The sequence below is a fragment of the Erpetoichthys calabaricus genome, chromosome 14, assembly GCF_900747795.2.
Source record: "Erpetoichthys calabaricus chromosome 14, fErpCal1.3, whole genome shotgun sequence".
NCBI lineage: Eukaryota > Metazoa > Chordata > Cladistia > Polypteriformes > Polypteridae > Erpetoichthys > Erpetoichthys calabaricus.
In genome coordinates, this window is record NC_041407.2 from 13,811,388 (window position 1) to 13,836,495 (window position 25,108).

At 38.6% G+C, this 25,108-nt stretch overlaps 1 protein-coding gene across 6 annotated transcripts in view; it reads right to left on the reverse strand.

Moving 5' to 3' along the window:
- Nucleotides 1-4,672: 4,672 nt before the first annotated feature.
- The window catches only part of sdk2b (sidekick cell adhesion molecule 2b), a 419,662-nt gene continuing 399,226 nt past the window's right edge, over nt 4,673-25,108 (reverse strand). For 3 of the 6 annotated variants that reach the window (XM_051936527.1, XM_051936529.1, XM_051936526.1), the window contains 4 exons: nt 24,644-24,782; nt 20,871-21,075; nt 9,249-9,302; nt 4,673-6,128 (listed from right to left, as the gene is read on the reverse strand). In XM_051936527.1, coding sequence (XP_051792487.1) covers nt 5,727-6,128; nt 9,249-9,302; nt 20,871-21,075; nt 24,644-24,782 — 800 coding nt within the window. In that variant the 3' untranslated portion in view covers nt 4,673-5,726. The remainder of the gene's footprint in view (nt 6,129-9,248; nt 9,303-20,870; nt 21,076-24,643; nt 24,783-25,108) is intronic. The other 3 variants (XM_051936530.1, XM_051936531.1, XM_051936528.1) reach the window with 3 other exon arrangements.

Genomic DNA, 25,108 nt, shown 5'->3' on the forward strand with positions numbered 1-25,108 from the left:
AATTATATTTCCAGTGGTGTTCATCTTCAAACCAATGCACATTTTGTGATATATTTAAACTCCCTGGTGTGAATCCAGGTGTAGAGAAATGGCTGGAGGACACAGCGTTACAATACGAGTCATTTTTCAAAAGGATCCCTTTGTTTTCAGTACTCATCCTGAACGCATAACCGGCAGTAACTCTGATTCATAAGGCACTTTTACTGCCAAGACTCTGCACGTCAGACTGATGCATCATGTTTTCCTCAGCCTTTCTGGGTGCCCAGGTGAAACTCATTGCTCATACGTTTTATTTCTGAATGACTAAATCTTTAAAACAAGTCAAGTATATCAAAGTATTAGGTGATGTAATACTTAAAACAAAATATTAGCATCTGCAGACACGGCACCTTAGGTTATCATTAATGGTATTGTTTCTTTTTGTTAGGAAAGCAACCTGATAGTATCAAGGAAAAAAAAGCGAACTGGAGGTTGTGCTTTGAATAGCTTGGGTGTGCAACTTCACATTAGAACCATTCAAGATTCACTTTTGTGTACTGCTTAGATCTGAAAAGAGTACAGTATGGGCTTATATAAAATACAAAATGACATCATTATCTTATGCCTTACTGATATTGTTTTCACAAATCCAGCCTGTTTAACACATGCATATGCTTACATGTCTCTGTTTTTTAACACAAAATTAAAACAACTTACAGGCTCTGAACTCTGGAGCAGTTCGTCAAAGTAGTCTATTCTTTATTTAGCTCCCTTTGCAAAATTAACTGAATCGTAGTCAGGTTTGATGTACTGCAAAAGATGCTACAGGAAATAAAACCGTGAACGACTAAAACAAAAAATTATGACAGACTTCTGTGGAAATGTAGTTTACTCTATATTGTTAGTATGCTAATATAAACATCCCTTGTATGAGTGAGTGTGGGTACGTATGTGATTATGACCAGTGATGGACTGGCGTCATACACCAGGTTGGTTCCTTCCCTATGTCCTACATAATTGTGATTGGAAAATGAAGAACAAGTGAAACAATATCAAACACACCATGGCTGCTTAAGGATGCCTTCATTTTGTGAAAACATTTCACACAATTCCATTCTCTACCAACATAGCACTTCCGGAGTTTACCACTTTGTTTTACAGAAAGATTCAGTCAGATTGTGAGTGGGCAATAGCCTATGCATAGCATCCTCTTTAGGTGAATCAGCATATTTTCAATGTGATTGACTGACTGGGATAATCCAGGACATGGATCTTACTTGGTTGAAAATGTCAATGTGCTGCAGACTGTTTTCATAAAGAAAGGTACAATTCTTTTTTCAACTTTACCTTTCATACAGAAGGCAGCAGGTTATGCACTAGAAAATCTTTCTATTTCAAGTGAATTATGGTCACCCCTCTTGACATGTTCCTGCTGCATTGAAGATAAGCCCATAGCTGGATGCTGGCACCACCATACCCGACAGCAGGTTCTTTGGGTAATGAGTATTGATGGCTTTGCGCAAAAAAAATATGTGTGTAAATGGTAAAGGTTCAGAGTTTGACAAGTCAGGTCAGGTTGGGGAGCATGCACTGGTAGAGCATGTTGCCACACCCACCACACTACAAAACAACTCGGGATCCTGGTTGGCAACCCCAATCCAGCCCAGGCAGACATGCAGTCCAGTCCCACCCACACATTTTAAGATACGATTTTGGGGGAGTTCATAAATTTATATGGGTTTGGAAATACTGACTTTTCGTTCACTCGTGAGCAATGGCATCCTTTTTTCTTAAAATTATCCTTATGATTTTCACTGTAATATTTTTTTATCCCATGATCTTTTTAAGGTAAAAAATAAAATTTGACATTATTTGTTTTGAATTCAGCCTTTAAATCAACAAAATCACAAATGTCAGTATGATTGTGATGACTTTTGATGTCCACTGCACATATTGTATATGTTGTCAAAGGTCCCTCCCTTGTGCGATCTTACTAAAAGGGAGGGTGTCAATTCAGGTGACATTAGTGCCAGCTTTGCTATTTTTACAGGAAGGACACAGCACAAAACACTCACAGAGAGACAAGAAGCTCAGAGATGAGGCTGGAAAAATGGCTGCTCACAACACCTTACCTACTCCGGGTATCCAGGGTGGTCTATAATGGCCACAGAGCACCACATATTTAAAAAGAAAGCAAAATTCCATCAACAAAAAATAATTAAAGGCACATGCATGGCTGACTTATGAAATGTGTTCTGGAGTGCCAGCTGTATGGATACGGCAGGGAACTGGGTCTCTTACATTCCTCTCCTTTTGTTACATGTAGTACTCCTCTTCTTGGTGTTAACAGTATTGCCATTTCTTTACATATTGCACTTCAGTCCAGTTTTCAGTGAAAATGTGGATATGAAAAATTATTTTCTCTGAAGACACACTCCTAGTGTCCCAGGTTCAAATTCTGTGCCCAGTTGTTGTCTATGTGCACATTCGTCTCATGTCCACATATCTTTTCTTCTGGATTGTCTGTTTTTTTTTTCCATTTTCTCCAAAGATGGGAAGGTTTTGGTAACTGTGCACTCTAAATGCAACACTGGACGAGTGTGGCTACACCCAAGATTTTCAGGCATTGAGCCTAGTGCTGCTCAGAAAAGCTTCAGCTGTCCTGAGCCTGAATGGCATTAAGTGGATTTGATAATGTTATGTAAACTTTAGGATTGTGCTAGTAAATACATTTGAGATGTACTGTAGACACAGTAGCTGTTTAGTTAGTAACTAGATTGAAATTTCAATGAGCTCTTCAAAGTCTTTACATTTTGATGAAGTTACACTATGAACAATTTTAATATCTCCAGTCATTTACCACACTGTATTTTCATCCCTAATTTCAAAATGACAGCATTTATATTTGAAAGCATATAGTTGTTCATGACTTTGGCAAAGTGAAGGTAAACTCCGGTGCATTTTCTAAGTGGGCTGCTGAACAAAATCCAGACACATGGTGACTTCATCTCTCAGCTTTCATCGCTCTCCTGACTGAGTCCAGACTTCAAATTCTTCTGTAGTTTTGTCTCATGTGAACTCAAGATGACAGAGGTGCTGGAGCAAAGAGCTCATACTGATGGCCTTTCTTAAGTTCTTTGTTCATCCTTTTCTATTCCTTATGGACATTAATGGTCTAAGCCTCCATCTGTGTTTACAAGTACACTCATCCATTTTCCTTACCTGCCTTGCTCCAATTCAGGTTCGTAGGATATTCTAAAAGTGTTGAGATTTAGGTGGGGCCACAAAAAATTTCATATCTAACCATTTTGCAAATATTGTAGAGTCCAGCAAATGCAAAAACAACAAAATCCTGATTTCATTGCACAATCACTCTTGCTTTTAATTTCATTCAATTGCAGTTCCTTTTCTCCAGGTCAGGCATTATCCATGCTGGCGTTACTCAAGGCACTTTATCACAACTCACTGTAGGCTCTTCAGACCTCAGCAGCAGGCTGCTGCCATCCTGACTTTATCATTCTTCTACAAAGGCAAATCTGTCCACAAAAGTAAAACTGAGTCAAGTTGTTGGCTTTGTGCTTGGCAAGTCCCAGGGCAGTTCATTTTTCTGGAACAGCTGAGGGTCGGTGATGGAGACCACTGTGTATCATTACAGCTGTAAGAAAGGCGCTTACAGGTGAAAAAGCAAGAGACAGGTCAATTTTGTCTGTTATTACTAACATTGCAACTAGCATCTAGTCCAGCAGTGTTAAACTCAGATCTTGGAGGGCCTCTGTGTTTGTAGACATTCCTTGCTTTTTAAGATTCAGAACCTTTCATTGTTTTTTGTTTCCTTAAACAGTAGCCAAATAAAAATGAGGTGCAAAGCAAACCAACTAATAATTAGCTATCTTGATCCCACTTACACCTCTGTGACAATCACACAATGTCTGTTTCAATAAAAATACATTTGTAAAGAAGGTCCAAAAATATCTATTTGCTCTGGAATCCAGAATATTTTGATGGTGCCATCCGAAAAAAGAAAACAAAATATGGCAGAATAAAAGCATTAAGCAGCTCTGTATTTATTAACAGCAAGAAATGGCTTCTAATTAAGACATTTGTTAGGAAGAAAATGCTGTCCTACCAGGAAATGAATTTGATATCAGAGTTACCTGAGGATTTTGACTCCTAAAATGCAGGTCAATTAAAATTAGGATATGTTTAATTAGTGACAGTAATTTGGCTACTTATTAAGAAAACGGTTGAAATGAAAACCTGCAGCAATTGTTGCTCTCCAAGGTCTGAGATGAACACACCTGATCTAGTACTTTCACTTTACCTTTAAACTTGCAGTCCCTAGAACTCACATTTTAAAAAGGAATACTTTTTATATTGACATTTGAAATATTTTTGAACCTTCAAGTAATCCCTGACTTCCTCTGAAGGACACTGTGACAGCTGTCATATTTTGCAGTGGCCCTCTGGTGACTAAGGAGTTTTCACTTCTCTGTGCTGGATTCTGTTCAATACTTGGAATAATCCGCTTTAGTCTTTCTGCATGATGAAACAAGGCAACTGCCAAATATTTTCAAGTTCAAGACTTGTTTTTAGCACAGTGCAACCTTTCTGGTTCATGAGCTTCAGTGAAAGTGCACTTCATGGCATACTACTTAATTGTGCAAAAAAAGACAAAAAATAAAACGGAAACACATTACAATATGAAAATAAAGTTGGATTTCATTACTTCACAAACCACAGTTCTTCAGTAGACTGTTGCTATTTGCAACATTTAAGTCCTAATCAACCACTTTTCCCTACAGAAAAATAGAAAATGCAGATGGGTCTTTATAACAGCATGTGGAGATAAACAGACAGTGGAGTTGCAAGAAAGTATCAATTTGGCTTTTGTCCAAACAAGAACACTGAAAAACTTCCTAGCCCTCCCAAAAAATGCAATCCCATTAACCAGCCACTGGAGGCACTATTATCAAACAGCAAGATATCATAATTAAATTGCCTTACACCTTAAGGATGATTTGAATCACAATATTTAAATTGATGCACACCTCAGATAAATAGACAAGATACAGTAATTTCATCCTGTTTTTGGAGTAAATTTCAGTAGCAGGAGGGACTGATCTCAAGGTGGGATTAGAAGATAAAACAAAGCACACTTGCTCCAGCAGTTTTACACACTACTGGATTTCCAGTGTAGAGTTTCTGAAGTCCAGAAATCACTCCTTAAAAATCCAACCAATCACAATGCAAACATCAGATGCTGGGCGATAAAAACTGCAAGTCTTGGTTTCCATGGATGTGACAGCTTCCTGTCCACACATTGATTTTTTGTTTTGTTTAACATGTTTTTCACTTCTGTTTTGTTTGTTTCGTCTCTCTCCCTCTTTACATGATTATATTCTGAGATCCAGGCTCCAGTAAGATGTCTTTTTTGTATTATAAATATGTAATATTTTAAGAATATGATTGCCTCATAGGAGCAGTAATGCAGAACACTCTCTACTCCATCTTCCCCCCCAAAAAAAAATTCAAATGAAACAAATCATGCCATTTCACCCAAGCCATCAAAGGCTGCAGTAATGTTTAAGTTGAAACTCTCCAGCTTTCCAACACAAACTCATACATATACTTGTGGGAAAAATATACTTGTGTTTTCTTAAGAAAAAACAAAATATAATTAATCATAAAATCAATTAAAAAAAAAAAGAGCAGGCTATTAGTTTTCTAGAGAATGCAGTCAAGTTTTGTCAAACAAAAGATGAGAATCCAGCAATAGGGGCTCGAGATCCTGGTGCCAGGCTACTAGGTGGCCTGTAGAGAGTGTTGTGTTGGCTGGGTGGGTTTGAGGGCTGTTGCTGGGGTGTGGGAGTCCGGCTGCCCTTGGGTCTGAAGAGACTGCCTTGGCCTTGAGACTGAGGGGCACTGTTGAGTTGTGGAGGCAATGGGGGTAGCGGGGGGAGAGGTGGAGGAGGCACAGAGTGTTCAGGTTCTCCAGAGTCACTCTCTGTGTAGCTGTAGGCTTGTGCACGTGAAATTCCTTTCTGCTGTCGTCGCCAGGAGTTGTAGTAAGTTGGATCGCTGATATAGTGATTTACAAAGGAGTGGGTCTTCTGTCGGTTTTGGTCTACTTCATACTCACTGTCGCTGCCCTGTAAACATAGAGAGAAAGCAAATGGGTTAAGATCAAAATGTAATCAGCTTCTTCAGTGCTCACTGCTAATAAGACTCTGGTGTACTGATTCAAGCAAACAAGTGGAACTTCTTTTAATATTTGCAAAACCATTAACTGGCCACTCCTCTGTGGTTTACACGGTGGTATGCTCTCCTTTATTTACAAATTGGGCCTTATTTGAGGGAACAACATGCTTTTGTTCGTAAATATTTGTTTCTTGCATAGCTGATTGTCACTTTTCAAATAATTTGTGTGTATTTATTGTTTTTTTTTTTAATTCCACAATTTTCATTTTAATTTTGCCCTTAATGAAAGTTTAGTGAAGTTCTCCCATCTGTTCTGGAAAGAGTTTTAGGTTTTTCTGAAGTTCCCTTTTGATCCATGGTTGACTGTTATTATGCAAGAAGTGCTTCTGAATACCATTGATCACACAGTGCGTCTGCTTTGACATCAGGATTGACAATGATATCCCACGTGTGCTGGGAAACCACGGACCAGCTGGGGGCTGAGTTGTAATAGGCAGGAGTCAAGCCTTGACTGTCTGTTATGAAGCCCACGCTGTCACACTGGACATTACTTGGAAAGACAATGACATTATTTGTTATTTTAGGTTTAAGAAAATTTTGGAAAGATTTAGTTTTAATGTACATTTCAGTTTTTGATTAGTTTGTTAAATCAAATCTCAAATCAAATAACTAGTAAGGGTCTGTTGTCCCCTGTTACTACAGCCTGCATTAAGTTTAAGTAAATGGATGTTACATTTTAAAAAGACTTCCAGTTGTGCAACTCCTTGACATACAGTATGCTTGTGTGTTATTGTGGCCTGTCCTTTGTCACCTCAAAGCCCTGGGATTCTAAACTGGCCATGTTGCTGTTTCCATTTCCATATTTGACTGGGCACTAGGTGGCTCTGTGTGAAACTCACAATTTACATAATGTTTAAATTTGTATTGCTGTATTTGCCAGATGAAGGTGCTGGAGGGCATCAGTGATCTGACAATTTTCATTTTAGTTTTCGTTAATGAGACAAAAACTGTGAAGAGTCTAAATTTAAATTTCATTTGTGTCCTCTACAGCAATTTACACCTTAATGGATTACTGGTGAAGTCTGTTTTTCTGTGAGTAGGTCAGCTACTGTGAGATTATAATTGGCTGCTTTTCCAGGACATTACACGTCTGCTGGATGTGTTACTTTTATATTTACTACATCAAATGTAATCAGCCAAAATGGACACATATAGCAGGCATTACTGCTATGCTGTGTGTTCTTTTGCTGATTGTTTTGTATTTTTTGAGTTTATTTGCATTATTTAAGCTTTGAAATATACTTGTTTACTTTAACTTCTTTGTTATTTGTCTGTGTTGATTTTAGTTATGGATGAAAATTTAAAAGTTATATTGGACGCTCAATAAATATCTGCATTTTACATTCAGTTTGGCAAACTGCCTGCATAAATGTAGAGTTCTGCACAACACAAGCTGTCTTGTGTGCTGTGCATGAGTATACGCTGCAATAGCCTGGTCCAACATCTAAGGGTGGCTCCTGGCTTGCACCCAATACTGTTAGGATAGGCTCTAGCCTTGTGTGGCCCTGAAATTAATGGAATTTAGAAAACAGATGAACTTCTCTGTCTCTCTCAGTCTGTTAAGTAAGTGACGTATGCTTTTAGACATTGATATAGTACTAGGGTGTTGTACCGTGTTAGCCATTATGAATGTAGTGAAAAGTCAAGCAAAATAACACCTTTTATTGGCTAACTGAAAAGATTACAATATGCAATCTTTCCAGGCAACTCAGGCCCCTTCTTCAGGCAAGGTGTAAAAAGTTTGGATCCTTTCCATTTAAGAATTTTGTTTGTGTTCTGAGGGCCGGCCGGCATCTTTACCTGGCTGGGACACCTCCTTAAAGGAAAAACAGGGGTAGATGGCTTTTGAAGGCCACTATCTCCCCCAAACTGCTACTTGGCAGCCCCCCGGGTTGCACTGGTGCCTCGGATTACCAGGGGCCTATATGGGAATTGGTGTTTGTCAGCTCAGCCCTGTTGGGTTCCATGGATTCTGCCATGGGTTTCACCACACCTGAGAGTGGTTCCAGACCTTGCTAACAAGCCACCTGAAGCACTCTCAGGTGCAGCATAAAGAGAGCTGCCCACCTTCATTCTGAGAGTCAGAGTCAGGAGGAAGAGGATGAAGCTTACCAGAGGAGGAGTGGAGGCAGAAGGAAGACAGACACAAGAAGAAGTGCTGTGATTTGACCATTTTTACTGTGCTGCTGAGGGGAACAATTTGGGAAGCATTTCCATGTGTAAATAAATGTGTGTTGCTGCACTTGTGGCTGTGTTTGTTGTGTTGGATGTTTGGGGAGCTGGAGCACCCCCTGGTGGTCGTAGTGTATTTGTTTCACATGTTTTCATATCTCATTTTAAGTGAATGGCAGCATGGATCCAATTATCCTGGGTTTGAATTTCTGTGACCAGTCCCTGTCTGAATCAAGTCTTCACATTCCCCATTGTCTTTATGGGTTTTCCTCCCATTCTTGTCAGTTTGTGATTGTGAATTAGCAGAATGTGACTGTGGAAGTGTGTGTGGCTCTTTGATAGGCTAATGACTAGAGACCAATCCAGGGTTTTTTGTCACCTGCAACCTTAACTTGGAGTAAGTATGTTGCTGAATGTTAAGTTGTTTTAACTATGTAAGATTTGTGAGTATATTTTGCAACGTGTCAGCAGGGTACCTAGTACAAGCCAACAGCAGCCCTGAATAGGACGTCTGTCCATCGCAGAGCCCACATACTCAACATGATACACACAAGCACTTTTAAACAAAAACAACTTTAGCTCATTGTACCTTTGATTTAATTTGGTATTTATATTTAATCTACAAATACATAGTAATGTACTGCAATATGTTTAAGTTGCAAAACAGTCAAGTTATAATTAAACACAAGACAAAGTTAATCAACATTCTAAAGTTCCAAATTAAATGACAGCACTACTTGAGGGCGGAGATACACTATAGGGACATATCTACGTCTAAAGACCTCTATGGTATTGCTAGACTACACACTGTATACATATATGAGCACTTTGGACCTCACCCAGCTTAGAGGAACAGCATGGAGTTTAATGTTCTTTAATGAGAACAGCACCTCCTATAGGAGGGAAAAGAAAACTGATTAAAGAACAATTTTTTTGGCAACCTTCATACTGTTCTGCTAATTAGTGCGGATAATGCGCCGGGATGTTAAGAGTTTCATTTTATCATTTATACTTTACTAGAATAAAAAAAACACTACATATACACCTAGAACATCATCCAGCAGACAAGGTTAAAATCTATCCACTCCTGAACATGTCTGTTTGAAGCTCAACAAATATCCACCCATCCCCTAGGAGGATCACAAGGTCAATACAAGGTACTTGGAAGAGCATTGGTGCTCTGAAGTAAACTCCATGGATGCGCAAGGACAGCACACTTACAGTGACACAACTGGTGTAAATCTGCCATATTGTTACCCATGATGAGCCAGTGACAAAACAGACCCGTTATGAAGCTACGGTGCCCATCAGATATCCAGTCAATTCCGCCCATTCCCAATGACTGTTACTCTTCTATATTAAAAATAACGATTTACAGGTAAAATTCCATTACAACGAATATCTCTACAACGAAATTTTCATTAGAACGAAGTAGGTTTATGGTTCCGACATCTTCCCCATATGACAGGTGTCTATAGAAATCACGTTACTACAAAGTACATTCAGCAGATACTTTCATTAAAACGAAGTGCACAAAAGACCTTGAAATGCCTGAATGAGTCATCCACAGAGCAGTTAGTTCTGTGGCCGCAGCTCAGTTGTACACAACGATCCCCAAACAGAAACATTGTAATTTTTTTTCTTTCTTCGAACTTTCCTTGTACTGTTTTTTTTTTTTTTGCCTTTTTTGTTTTCTACGGTTTTCAGTGATATCTTTTGCTTATCGCTCGTCAACATTTGAAAAACATCCATTGGAATATAACTCATTGTCACCCTCCTATAGAAATGGCAGACATGAAAAAACGGTAACAGTTCATATTAGGAAAAAAAAAAAACCTTTAATTTTTTGCAGCTCTCGATTGCGGCAAAAAGAAAAAAGGCGTTGCCAGTGAATTCGGAATTTCGCCATCGACACTGTCAACTTTCTTGAAAGACAGCAAAAAAAGAAGAAAAATCTCGGGTTGCAAATATATGTGTACTGCTGCATTTGAAGACGTCGAAAAAGCTGTTTTTATGTGGTTCAGTGATGCTCGATCAAGAAACATTCCTACTCATTCAAGAAATGTGAGGTTTGTAAACTCTCTTTTGGGACCTCCGTCAACTAGACAGCAAGCCGAACAGCGTCCCGAAGTGTGATCTCCGTGTCTGTATGGGGCAATAGCAGGCTCACAGATATGCTGCATCTCTCCACCAGAGTAAACAGAAAAGATCTCGATGGGTGATGCAAGGTTAGGATCACGTAAATTGTAAATGCAGATAACAGGATTACTTGATCACTGACCTGCACGACCCTGCCCGACTGCTGTGTCTGTGTATAGTAGAGTGGCCGATCCCGCTACAATAAATAACTGCTGTTCCTGTTTCAAGCTGAATAAAGCTGGTTTTGCTAAAGTACTGAGACTCAGCCTCGTGTATTGGGGTGCAAGACAGGGACTTATAGCGCTAATTTGCTTCTGTGGCGCTTCACTGCAGCGCTGTGAGCTTCCTATTGCCCTGCCCCAGCAACGGACAAATGATCTTCCACAGACGCTGCAATCGCGCTTCATGACCCACTTCAGCGTGTTGTTTCTGTTGGGTGGGGAGTGGGGGGTCTCAAAAGAGTTCAGAAACCTCACAATATGAAGAAAAAAAGGATGATTCAGCTTCTGATTGATAACTGTGCTGCCCACAACATGCTTCCACATTTAGATAATGTTTGCGTTGAATTCCTCCCACCCAATTGCACGGCAGTGCTTCAGCCATTGGATTTGGGCATCATTCGCACCCTGAAAGTGTATCATCACAAGGAAATGCTGAGAAAAAATTCTCGTCAGCATAACTCGTAGACAGGAGAAGATTAAAATTAACGCAAAAGAAGCTATTGAAATGATTGCAAACACCTGGATACAAGTCAAAGAAAGCACTATAGTAACAAATACAGAATCTCATTACAACAAAATTTTCGTTACAACGAAATATTTTTTAGGTCCCTGGGAGTTCGTTGTAACAGAATTTTACCTGTGTTTATATTCTGATTGTTGATCTGTAACACCTATGGTTTCTGTTTATAGCCTCTCAACTATGTACAGTGTCTGTGTTTTTGTAATTTTAATTCAGACATTGAGTAACTGTACTTTTTGTGTGTTTGACTTTTAACATCTGATTGATAGTTCTACGTCTATTTTTTTCTTCAGCATTTTCAGCCATGTTATTATGTGAAAAGAGCAATATAAAAATGTCTTTATTTTGGCTTTTGTGTACTGCCTGCTTTTACATGTTTTGTTTATTCCTTTATATGTTTTTAATTACTTAATATATTTTTAGCATCTTTCTAAAGTTCTTAGGGACAGTGATAGACTAAGTCTAATAAAGTTCCTCAAACTGTCAAAGTTATTATGCTTATGTTAATATTTACAGCTCAAAGTTTCCCTTTGCTAACAAGAAAAAAGGCAGTTAACAGATCTGTTCAAAGCATTTCTGGAAAATTATTTCATATGCTTGTTAATTTAATACCACAAGATGATTACGAAAGCCAAATATTTTATTAATTGATGCTGCCATACAAGCAGTAGCAATAGAGACATCCTCATCAGCTGGGCTTGTTAGATTAGTCATGTCTGAGACGTTTGTGGCTAACACATCTCAGAATTGCCTCAAGGCTTTGGCAGACAAAGTGATAACACAGAGAGAAATGTGGGATTTTTAAGATTTAGATGAGGCCTTTGTTTAAAATTGTGTCAAGGTACTCATCCCCATGAAAACATTTCTCACCTCATCTCATTCTCAAATCCACTTAATGCAATCAGGGTCGTAGGGGGCCAGAGCTTATCCTAGCAGCACTAACTAAGTTCAAGGCAGGAGCCTGCCATGGAAAAGCACCAGTCCACCCACAAGGAAGTTTACTGCATTATTTTAAAGTTGTCTTATTGCAATTATAATTGTCTTACTGGCCAGTGTAACCTTTTGGGAGCCATCCATATAACTTTACTGTGCAGATCCACCATGTCTTAGGTGTTACACGTCTGACTAGCTTATCTTCTTGCATTTTTTTAATAGAACTGGAGGCCTACTGTCTTTAATTGCCTGATAGTTTGTAATGAAAGGTGCTAAGCAGATGAAACAACTGACTGGCTGGAGGATTTCAAAAAGCAAGCAGGAAGCATCCTCTCAACTAGAGTAGTGCTTTTCTGCTTTTTATCCCATCCCTCCCCATCTCTTCATGTCTTTTCATTCCCAAGCTGGCTCTCTTGCAGAGCTGAGTAATGAAGTTTCTTTTCAGCACAGGGACAATGAAGTCTTTTAGATTCACCACAGTTCCATTTATCACAGCAAACAAATAAATCTTAACCATATAAAGACATTGCCAGCTCACAGATTTCTGAGAAACAATACATTTATATTTACAATCCTGCAGCTACACACGTGGCACACCGATGTAGCTGCTCTGTCTAGCTCCCAGAAAAAAATACGAAAACTTTTAATCTGAAATATTAACTCGGCAAAAAAGAACACAACCTCCATATTTAAATTAGTAGTATTATTTGATGCAAAAGACACTACAAAATGTTTTGTAAAAAAAATGTAAAATTTCACCTTTGCCAGCAGTCTCATTCTGAGCTCAGTAAGGTGTGCACTGTGTATGCCCCAGCTGTACATAACTTCGTATGCCAGCACTGTGACTAACATCTGGTACGGGAATCCAGTCAATTTATAAGCAGCTTGTACACTGTCTGAGTGTGATGATGTACTTGACAAGCTGCCAGAAATGCACACTGCAGCGTCATCCTCCATTCTCTAGTCACAAATAAAGTATATCTATCTATCTCTCTATCTTATTGTCCATCCATCCATTTTCCAACCCGCTGAATCCGAACACAGGGTCACGGGGGTCTGCTGGAGCCAATTATTGTGCCTTTCATATCTATCTACTGCTTTTGATAAAAAGTGTTCATGACTGGTGGGCCTATGTTGTTATGGAGAAAATATTTCTTTATATTTTATTCTCTAATTTCTACACAGCAAATATTTTACATAAACTAAGGAAGGTTTAAGGTTGCACCATGGATAGTGCTGCTGCCCCACAGCTTCAGAAGAGCCTGTAAACATCTGTGTGTAGTCTCTATATGTGCTGCTGTCCCTCATCCTTAAATGTCTGGACATCTGACATGAGCAAATTGGTCTGGTTGGTGTTTAAGCTTGTATGCTCTGCAACAGACTTGTGCCCCTTTCAAAACTTGGGATATATATGCGCCTGTCTAATTTTGTTATGATGCATATTGCATATTTTCTGTTAATCCAATAAACTTAATGTCACTGCTGAAATACTACTGTTTCCTTAAGGCATGTCAGATATTAAAAGGAAGTTGCTACTTTGAAAGCTCAGCCAATGATAAACAAAAATCCAAAGAATTAAGAGGGGTTCCCAAACTTTTTCATATGACTGTACATTATGGAACCTGCTCTTTCATGCTTCTAATGTTCCATGCCAATATTAATGATAGCAATTAGCGAATAATCATCAGGTTCTTTAATGATGAGAAACTAAACAGACTCAATGAATTGTTGTTACTTGCTTCTGATTCAGACTTTGTAAATTGTAAAACAGATGTTCTAATGTGTTGTGCTGCTGCTATTTAAAGTCACCTGAGAGTTCATTTTAGGAATGATTTTTTTTTTTAGTTTAGGTTGAGCCCTCTACTTAAAATACTCCTGGACTAAAGACCAACCTGTACAGACATACTCAGGCAAATGGGGATGGGATCTCAGAGAAATTAGGTACAAAATACAGAAAAACTGGTATTAATGGCAATGAAATTCTGGAAATTCAAATACTGGAGTATAACATAAGCCACAGTTCAAGGAACACAAAAAGAAATAAAACAAATACAATAAAATGGATTAGTAAGCACTGACTGGGGATAACATCAGATGTAACGACACAGGTAATACCACAGTAGGCTAATTCTAAACTTAGGCTGACGTCAGAAGAGGAGTGTGGCCTTACGTCACAGAGTTTAGGCCACAACATTGATGGTGTCAGATGTAGTCTTTTATAGATTATTTATTTCTGATGTAGTTGTAATTTTCAATTCAAATGCCATGTCTTATTACAGCCCTGTGATGTACTGGTGCCCTGTCAATTAGTTTCTGCATTGTGTGAAAAGTTCCCTGACGATAAAGAGTTCTAAGAATGTGTTTGTAAGTAAGTATAAACTTTACACCTACTCACTGAGAATTTAGGTTTCACTCACTTTCACTGTGGGTGCTTACTCTGTTAAAATGTCCTTGGATTTCCTCTATGCATACTTTTTTAGGCTTGTGGGTGTTTACCAAATGCTGAGGACAAAAAAGTACCTGTCCATCCTTTTCCAAAAGTGAGCTAAATTATTAAAAAGGAAAAATTGTAAACGACAAGGTAAAACATATCTTAAAACTGAAAAAAGGAACTAACACAATTGGTAGTTATACAGTTAGGTCCATAAATATTTGGACAGAGACAACTTTTTTCTAATTTTGGTTCTGTACATTACCACAATGAATTTTAAATGAAACAACTCCGATGCAGTTGAAGTGCAGACTTTCAGCTTTAATTCAGTGGGGTGAACAAAATGATTGCATAAAAATAGGAGGCAACTAAAGCATTTTTTAACACAATCTCTTCATTTCAGGGGCTCAAAAGTAATTGGACAAATTAAATAACTGGAAATAAAATGTTCATTTCTAATACTTGGTTGAAAACCCTTTGCTGGCAATGACAGCCTGAAGTCTTGAACTCCTGGATATCACCAGATGCTGGGTTTCCTCCTTTTTAATGCTCTGCCAGGCCTTTACTGCAGCGGCTTTCAGTTGCTGTTTGTTTGTGGGCCTTTCTGTCTGAAGTTTAGTCTTCAACAAGTGAAATGCCTGCTCAGTTGGGTTAAGATCAGGTGACTGACTTGGCCATTCAAGAATTTTCCACTTCTTTGCTTTAATAAACTCCTGGGTTGCTTTGGCTGTATGTTTTGGGTCATTGTCCATCTGTATCATGAAACGCCGCCCAATCAATTTGTCTGCATTTAGCTGGATTTGAGCAGACAGTATGTCTCTGAACACCTCAGAATTCATTCGGCTGCTTCTGTCCTGTGTCACATCATCAATAAACACTAGTGTCCCAGTGCCACTGGCAGCCATGCACCTCCAAGCCATCACACTGCCTCCCTCCACCGTGTTTTACAGATGATGTGCTATGCTTTGGATAATGAGCTGTCCCACGCCTTCTCCATACTTTTTTCTTGCCATTATTCTGGTAGAGGTTGATCTTGGTTTCATCTGTCCAAAGAATGTTTTTCCAGAACTGTGCTGGCTTTTTAAGATGTTCTTTAGCAAAGTCCAATCTAGCCTTTCAATTCTTGAGGCTTCTGAGTGGCTTGCACCTTGCAGTGCACCCTCTGTATTTACTTTCATGCAGTCTTCTCTTTATGGTAGACTTGGATATCGATACGCCGACCCCCTGGAGAGTGTTGTTCACTTGGTTGGCTGTTGTGAAGGGGTTTCTCTTCACCATGGAAATGATTCTGCGATCATCCACCACTGTTGTTTTCCATGGACATCCAGGTTTTTTTGCGTTGCTGAGTTCACCAGTGCTTGCTTTCTTTCTCAGGAGGTACCAAACTGTAGACTTTGCCACTCGTAATATTGTAGCAATTTCTCGGATGGGTTTTTTCTGTTTTCACAGCTTAAGGATGGCACCTGCATGGAGAGCTCCTTTGACCGCATGTTGTCTGTTCACAGCAAAATCTTCCACATACAAGCACCACACCTCAAATCAACTCCAGGCCTTTTATCTGCTTAACTGATAATGACAAACTAAACTTTTGTTGTATTGTGCCATTACAAAATGTCTCCTCAGGCACATGCTCCACCAATGGCTCAACAATGGTTTGATATGAAACTGCATTTTCCTCTTCAAGCAGTTCATAGCCCAAGTGGCACAAAGTTAAGGTATGTTTTTGGGAATTTGAATTGTGACTCCAGGTCTCTGTGGTAACAGAGCTCTTGCATTGTTGTGACGTCCTCCACCACACCCCCACCTATGTAGGTATGTTTATCCAGTGAATTTATGTCAGTGAAAGAGATGCTTTTCAGAAAAAAAAAATCCTGCTTATTCTAGTTAATGACATTTAAGTCTCTTACTCAGTTTATAAGGTGGAGGGACATAAGCCCTCTTGGCATGGGTTTGGATGATGTTTGCCTTTTATTACATTAGATACACAAAGGTAAATCAGTTCCAAATGCACTTTTTTATGTTGCAAGTTCTTTTCTTGTGTAGTTCATATGACATTTTCATTTTGAATATTTAGCGATTCTGATTCAACATGTAGACTAAGCTTACAAGTTAGCTATTACAGTAAGCTGCAATAAGACCAAAAAAAGACAGCTACCAAACAGCAGTACAATATTTTTGAAGCACATTCTGACCACGTAGCAAAATCTCTTGCCTTTCAAATTTACTAAGGTTAAAGGATGGCCTGAGATTGACCATGCGTGATGGCTTTACTTGAAACTCCAGAAACACTCAAGGCTTTCAGTGTCATTGGTTGTTTACGTGTGCTGCTGTATACACATCATTTCATGTCATGATGGGCTTTTCTGGAAACAATAATCCATGATTAGCTTAGAACTGTATTCAAGTAAACTTTTCCTGTGTTCAATTAAAAACAGTTAAAGATAGAACACAAAAAGCTGTGCCTAAATGAGGAGGAGGAGGACACAGAATCACAAAGCCAACATGTCCAACTAAGGAAATAAAATCCAAGTGCTTTGGAATGTTAAATGTTAATGTCTGTGCCATTAATTAGGCATACTTGATGGTAAATTGTTTATATTCAGAAGAGTAGAAGCACATGATGAGGCTTGTGAAAAACAAATCGGAACACTGTCTGAATGACCTTCAGGCCAGTCTCTGCTTTCATAGTAAAGTAACCTTCTCTGACACATCAAATGATGTGTTTTTAAAATAAATATGGACTGCTTGTCTTTATACATTTAAGAGCAGAATTCAGATGGTGTTGATTTAGTGTTTTAATTCAGTAGTCCTGATAGATCTTCTTACCTTCCTGCTAAAAAATTTTTTCAGACTTTAATGGGGTCCACAATAACATTCTTGAAACTTCTACAGATAAGGTTGTGCCTCTGTTCAAAATTGTTATGAATATCTGGAGTGAGTACTTGACGTGTATCAGGATAGCCTCATTAATTCACATAATTGTGGCCCTCTTTGTTCAAAATCTGTCTGCTTCACTCAGCCGCCAATGAATAAATAATAAGGACAAGTATGGTCATTTGAGAGGCAAGATGAAGGATCCTGTAAATCATCTTAGCTCTGCCTCGTCACACAGGCAGAGCTGCCGTGGGTATCTCTGTTTACCTGTGTGGACTGATTGGCAGCCAGATTGCTATGGCAACAGCATTACCTGCCCTAAACCTCTTCTTTAGAAAACAATACTTTACTTATTCTGCTGGCTTAAGTAAAAGAAATGGGATATAAGAAAGCCAGGGGAGTTGAGCTTAAAATCTTAAGATATTAGGCTTCAAGTTTAAAATGTTCACTTTGAGAGAGAACTTGTACAAAGAGCCTAAAAGAAAACAACACCCACAGGAAAGAGAAAAAGTCTAAACCCTTGAAATATTTTCTTGAAAGGGGCTAAAGGGTCAAAAGAAGAGTCAAAGTCAAAGCAGACCGGTGAAAGTAGTCTCCCCTGAGTCTGACAATGCCCTGCTGCTTCATTAAATGTCACTTCCAGATCTGACTTTGAGCACAAGTAGGACAGTACAGGAAGGGGATAGAGGAGCTGCTCAAGTCTCAAATGCCATGGCAACACCAAAAAGAAACCAACCTACAGTACGAGAAGTTAAATCTGCGAGTTTAGAGAGAAGTAAAAAAAGAAACACACAGACTGAGCACTGGAACCTTCACTGAGTCAGAGAAAAGGAACTGGACATTATTCTTTTTTCCTATACATGTTCCTTTTTATTCAAGGGAAAACAAATCTGCTCTTTAAATTTACAATGTATTCATTTATTCGTCGGTTCACTGAAGACTCACATCACCACGCCTTTTAAAGCTAGGCCTTCTTCCAGAATTGAATTTTCCTTTTAGAAAACAGAAGTAATGGCTGTCTGTGGCCATCAAACTGAAGTTACAGCCTGTGTAAGTGGAGCAACTGACCAAAAAAAAAAAACAAAGACCAAGCTAGGGAGAGTGACAAATGACAAAGTACTATCCAGCAGTGAACACTTGTAACAAGAGTGTGTGTGGCAGATGTAAGGTGGTGCTGGTGATTGGGTAAGAAATACATTGCCAACGGCCTTTAGGACGAGCGTCACTACTCTGTGTACTGCACATATGTTTGTGCTACCCCCCCCCTTTACTCAGTTATGGTTTATTTCCTTTGTTATTTATTACTTTGAGATCTAAGCACTGGTTACATATTACAGTGAAATACATAAATTTAGGATATTGTTTGACTTCATAGAAACAAAACATACATGTGCCAGGTACACACAGATCCAAGTCGTCTTCTGCAAAGTCTAGAAGAGAACGGGGCAACAGCAAACTATCACAGAAGCACCCCAGAGTCTAACTGATCATGAGAAACATAACCTCAGTATGCAAATCTTTGAAAATGTTAATTCATGTAACACAACCATAAGTTCTTATTTGTAGTTTATATGCGTATTAAACACATGCACATTAATTTCTCGTGGGGTTGTGGAATAGATTTGGTAATAAAATATGTAATAGTTGAAGACAGTGTTACAAATGGTATAGCTGCATATTGTTTTATTGATGTTAAAGCTGGCATCATGTCTTTGTATTACTTGATTGTGTAAAACTGTATATGAGACAAATAATGAGAAAAACTTCAAGAAGATGAGAGAGGGCAGAGAAATCACTGCCTGCAAGGCTTTGTTTTCTTTAAAGGCTGTCTTGTCTGACTGATTTAGTGGGTCTGGAGTAGAAGGCATCTTTAAATGCCAACAAATTCCCATTTGGCTATGAATCTGTTTGCAGATGATAGCGTTGCCTAAGTTGGTAGTGAAGCTCCAAGAAACATCTGGCACATCCAGATGGAAGAAATGTGTGGCATTGTGAGTGGGAAATGTAATCCTTTATTCACTACAGACTTTTTTTCTGGTTTAATTTTCATTTGGAAAATAAGGCAAATAAAGATGCAATCTATTTATTGACTGGTCAGTTGTCACGAGTTAGTACTTTGCAGACACATTAAGTTTTGCAACTTAAAAATGTGTCTTTTTTTAAATTTACATCCTAACCTTTGTGAAGAGTTGCACTCTGGCAGCCTAACACGACATTACCTTTGTAAGTGCAGATGGCCGGGAGAAAAAGCTGTTACTTTAATGTTCGTTTCTGAAGAACTGTCTGCTTCACCAAACACACAAAGACAGAAGAAGACTTGCAATACAGGAATATAATGACGTAAGACAAAACAACAATGTCTGCACTGTATCAGTTAGGTTCAAAGTTCTGCCCACCTGCCAATTGCTAAAACAGAAAACACATGCAGTTAAGTCTTTGTTAAAATTAAACACAAAGATGTTGCACCATTCCTTACAATTATTACTTGAGAATGAACCACCAAAAAAATTGCACTTTCATTGCCGATTTCAAAGAGAACACCACAATCAATCCAACCCTCACACACTCACTTCCTTTTATTGACCCCGCACAAAAACTTGTGAAAGCTTGTCTAAACTCCTTTTGGCTGTTATGGATATGTAATGCAATGTCCAGTTAACAGGGAAAAAGAGATGCTGCACCTTGAACACACCATAATCATGGTTGCACCACACATGAATGCATCTAAAGCATGTTACAGAGTCAAAAAGACCAACTAAAGAACATGGCATTATATCAGAGGTTTTCTTTAGTACTGCACATATAATGTGCAAGCTCACAGACATCAACCTTGCCATCTGATTTTAGCTGTGTTTTTGATTCTAAATTTGATATAATATCTGTACCCTCCAATTAATAAAAGACAAGTGTTGTTCACTGAATTGTAATTTGCTTATTTACTTACTCTCATTTATAACAAATCACAAAGTACTTTGAGTATAAATCTGCTGCTTTGGGATTGACAGAAACAAATCAGTCCATTAATACAAAAGTATGGGCCTCAAGGATAATCCTCACTGCCGAGCACTGAACTCTGCTTATTAGTTGATTCTTTCTCCAGTTGTTGCCTTAGGTAAACAGAGGAACATGTAAAACTTGAAATGAAATTAGGCTGGTGGTCCCTTGAGCAGAAAGAAATACTAGTAGAAGTTAAATGCTTACAGCTCATCTTAGTGGAGTTGCATGCTTTTCTAGGTCATTTGCTCAGCAGACCGAAATTTTTCTGCAATGCCTGAATAACTCCTAATGTTTTTTTTAACTCATCTAAAAAGATTTGCTAATAAAATTTGATCCATTTTCTCACTTCAGCAGTCTCCTGGTGAGTGGGCCGCTTCTCACTTCCAAAAAGCACAGCCTTTGGCAGAGGAGAGTGGTGTACCTGGGAATCCGAGATCTCTGATGGTTTTTCTGTCAGACTGCTGCTCTCTGCTGGGATGAGATCGTTGTATTTGGTGCTGACATCTTCATCAGAATAGTGGAGACTGCCAGGACTGGGACGTGGGGGAGACCTACACAAAAACAAGTGCATGTAAGCAATCTATCATTCAATACTTAATAAAGGAATCAGTCTTCTGGCAATTGTCTGGTTTTACAGTTCCCAAACGCTGATATGGTGCTTCATTGTTGTGGACCACAGAGGTTTCAATCTGTACTCCTTTAGGACTTCCAGTGTCCAGCAGCTAAGTCCCACAGTCATTGCAAACTTCAGTTGTCAAAATACAGGTCCCTCAGGTTTGAATTCTACATCACATTTACTGATCTCATTCTTTTTTTCAGTCAGAAACAAATACTACTTTTATATGCTCTCTACATATGATCTTTATTTCAAATTAACTTGAAAAATCCAGCCATCAGTTCTCAAAACCCATTCATACCAATTTAAGGTCGGAGGGTGTCAGCAGTGCGGTGCAGGGCTAGCTAGACCTTAATCTGCAAGGTTACTGATTCAAGTTCTGCCTCTGACTTTCTGAATGACCCTGAGCTAATCACTTAATCTTATAGTGTTGAAGATGTTTAAAAAAAAAAAATTCATTATTTGGGATAATGAGGCACAATATTTTCTACTACCCTAATCGTTATCTTGGTAGAGCAAAATCTACTGGAGCTATTTTCCTCAAATTCAGTAGGTGGTGTCTCGTATTTTATAGTGCTAATAACTGTAGGAAATTTCCCTCTGATTTGTTACAGAGTTATTATGTTCACAGACATGCATCTTGACACAAAGGCACACGCGGACATCACTCATTTTAGTGTGTTCAGGGATGCCTAAAACACATATCTATAAGTTAAAAATAATAGATGTAAACAAACGTACTGTATAACAATGATAATAACATTTCTTATGGAGTGTGCAAGTGACATGAAGGTTGCCTGGCCCCTTAATACAGAAATGGGTCTCAGTGTTGCCTGGATCACAAGGAGTAGTTCTGCAAAGATGGACCCAGGAAATCCCAAGACTGTTCCTGACCTGGAAGATTATTCCGAGGGACATGCTTAGAAATGATTCATGTTGAAGTGTAAAGCTGAGCTTAAAGTTTGGATGTTTGTTGCTAGCAAGAGCCTGATAGGTGGATTAAGAGAAGCCAGTGGTATTGTTAAAAAGGTAATGGAAGAGAGAGAAGGAATAATGTGGGTATTAGAAGTGGCAAACATTGTCTAGAAAGTCCCACAGATTTTTCCAGTTTCTTTAATTTTCCTTCAATTTGTACACTCTTTTGCCGTGCAATTTATCTCCATAAAAATCTATTTTTAATTATTTTGGTCTCTTTGGCGTTATTTGGGTTTGGAGATGGCTGGAGAGTATCCTTTCCTCCACATAGTTAGTACCAACACAAACAACATGCAAGTGGTCTTTATATGCTTCAACAGTTTTAAAGTGATCACTGGCTTGCTGTAAAGATGCACAGTACATAGGAGACTGGACACACTTGCTAGCAGCCATAAACATTACAGCAGGAATGGAGGATAAAGGATAAATATGCCTGTAAAACTCCCCCAGGCTATATGTTTTTTCTGCTGCTCTTATCTGTAGCATTCAACATCTGTTGCCTTTTTATTCGGCTTCACTTTTTCAAACATTACAGTTATAGTTCACTCTGTATTTAGACTGTGTGTGTATTTGTCTTGAATCATGCTCATTTATTGCCCTTTGGCTACTCCATGCACTTTATGTTTACTGTTCATCGATCGTATGTCACAATATAAAATAAAAAAAAAAAAATGATTTGATGTGCTTATCAGACAGATGTTTAAGATAACACCATACTTGGTTTTAGTGTTGTCTGCAAGAGATAGGAAAAGCTGTCTTAACTAAATTTATCTTGAAATGTGAGCTTTCTCCCTGACTAAAGAAATAAATGGATGAAGTAAGATGAAAGTTGACACTCATCTGTGTGGATGACATTCACAGCTACTGGATTATGTTCAGGTCTGACACTAAAACTGCCCTCAGTGCCACCAACACTCCTTTCCTTTGTGTGTCCTTTAATAAGAAAGCCCTGATCTTGCCACTTGGAAGCAGGCCAAACGCACAGATAAAAATCATGGGAGATACATGAGATGATCACAAGGCTCACTGAGTGCTGCTGCTAATGACTGCTGACCCTTTATCCTCCATTCCTGCTGTAATGTTTATGGCTGCTAGCAAGTGTGTCCAGTCTCCTATGTACTGTGCATCTTTACAGCAAGCCAGTGATCACTTTAAAACTGTTGAAGCATATAAAGACCACTTGCATGTTGTTTGTGTTGTTGGTACTAACTATAAAACCCTTAATGCAAAACACAACTTGCATCTTTTAGTTTATGGAAAGGTCTTTATGTTTGTTGGTGTAGGTTCACTTGATGTGGGATGGATAATGGCTGCCCTACTCAATCCAGTACTTAACCAAGGGCCTGGGGGTTAAAGGCTGCAATGACTATCTTGTGCAAGTATGAAGAGCACTTGCTCAAACCCTCTGCTGTTAATTTTTTTCTGTCTTGAAGATAATTAGACAAAAGCAGGATCTGAGAACACATTTTATAAAAGTGAGTTCCTTAATATTGGAAGGAAATATAATTTATGTGTGAATCAAAAAATTATGTCCAAACCACTACTAATTAAAATATGAAATCTGTATTGTTTTAAAGTTTGAAGACAAAAGTACTTTGTATTCTTTTGCTTTATGCAAATGATAAAAAAATGTCTTTCATTAGATGCAGGGTCATTAGTCACTATAACTAAGTTTTTGTGTTTTGGCCAAAATTTATATCGATTTTATATTTCAGAATATTGACAGTTTTGTGGAGAAGCTCAGCGGTGTTTCTCACAGCTGCTGCGACCCTGGGTTCTTTTCCAGACTGATTGTGGTCTGTGTGGCATTTGCACATTCTGCTTGTGAGGTGTGTGGGTTCAGTTTGGATACCTGGCTTCGCAACGCATCCACATATCAGTGTACGTCAGTGAAAACTATAAAGCTGCCTGATGTAGTATGTGCGTGATGGATTAACATCTCGTACTAAAATAATTTGTACTTCTGCCCAATGTTTCAGGAATAGTCCAATAAACTATAAAAGTGCAAATAGATCAACTGAATTGTAGCACCATCACAAAACATGGAGGGTGTGTTTAATGAAATCTGACCTGAATTAGGATAACTGCTTCAAGGTGTTTGACAGCTTATAAAAGACAAGATAAAACATGTTCTGTTTAGAGTGCTTATGGTGAGTGGCTCATTTTCTCCAATTAAGTAAACATATATTAGTTGTAACTTTCTGATATTAAACTTATTTAGCACACTTATCATTTCTGTTCTTGCCATAACTGTGAGGACTTCCCATCCACATTCCCAAAGGAGGTTAGTTTAAAAGGTGACTTTAAGTTAGTCACAGTGTAAGTGTGATTGTGGGTGTGTGTATGACTGGGCCACACTGTAGACCAGCACTACATCCAGGGTCTTTCCCTGCCTTGCATCTAGTGCTGCTGTAAAAGAGGATAAAGATACCCAAGTCCCTTCTTTTACTGTTGCACCTGAGCATTTAATTTGTTGACCAATGTGGCCAAAGTTGCTTTTTGTCATTTAAAACTGTCAATGCAGTTACCTGGTGTACACTCCATTTTTGCGACAAAAAGAGTTCTTGACGGACAGTCTTCGATTGTTAAGTTCAAGTGCTGGGAATCGTCCTTCATCCAAGCTGACCATCTCTCCATGACCTAAAGCATTACAGTTTGAGTTGTTCCCTGGAGAAGAAAAAAATATAAAAATTAAATAAAGAAACAGAATCACACAGAAATGTTTATTTCTAATTTTCATGCACAGAAAAACTTAAGGAGATATTCTTATTGTCTCAGCAAATATCTGGTCCTAAATCCCTTTCTATCCCAAACCTGCACACACACACACACACACACACAACTTATGAGGGAAGCCTAGTCCTCAGTCTCCTAAATGCAATATGACCCTGTCCTCAAAGATATTTCAAATTATTATCACCCATTAGAAATTTGCAGGGCCCTCCTCCTTCCACTGTGTTACATGCAGGAAGGCAGGGGAGCTAAACATGTTT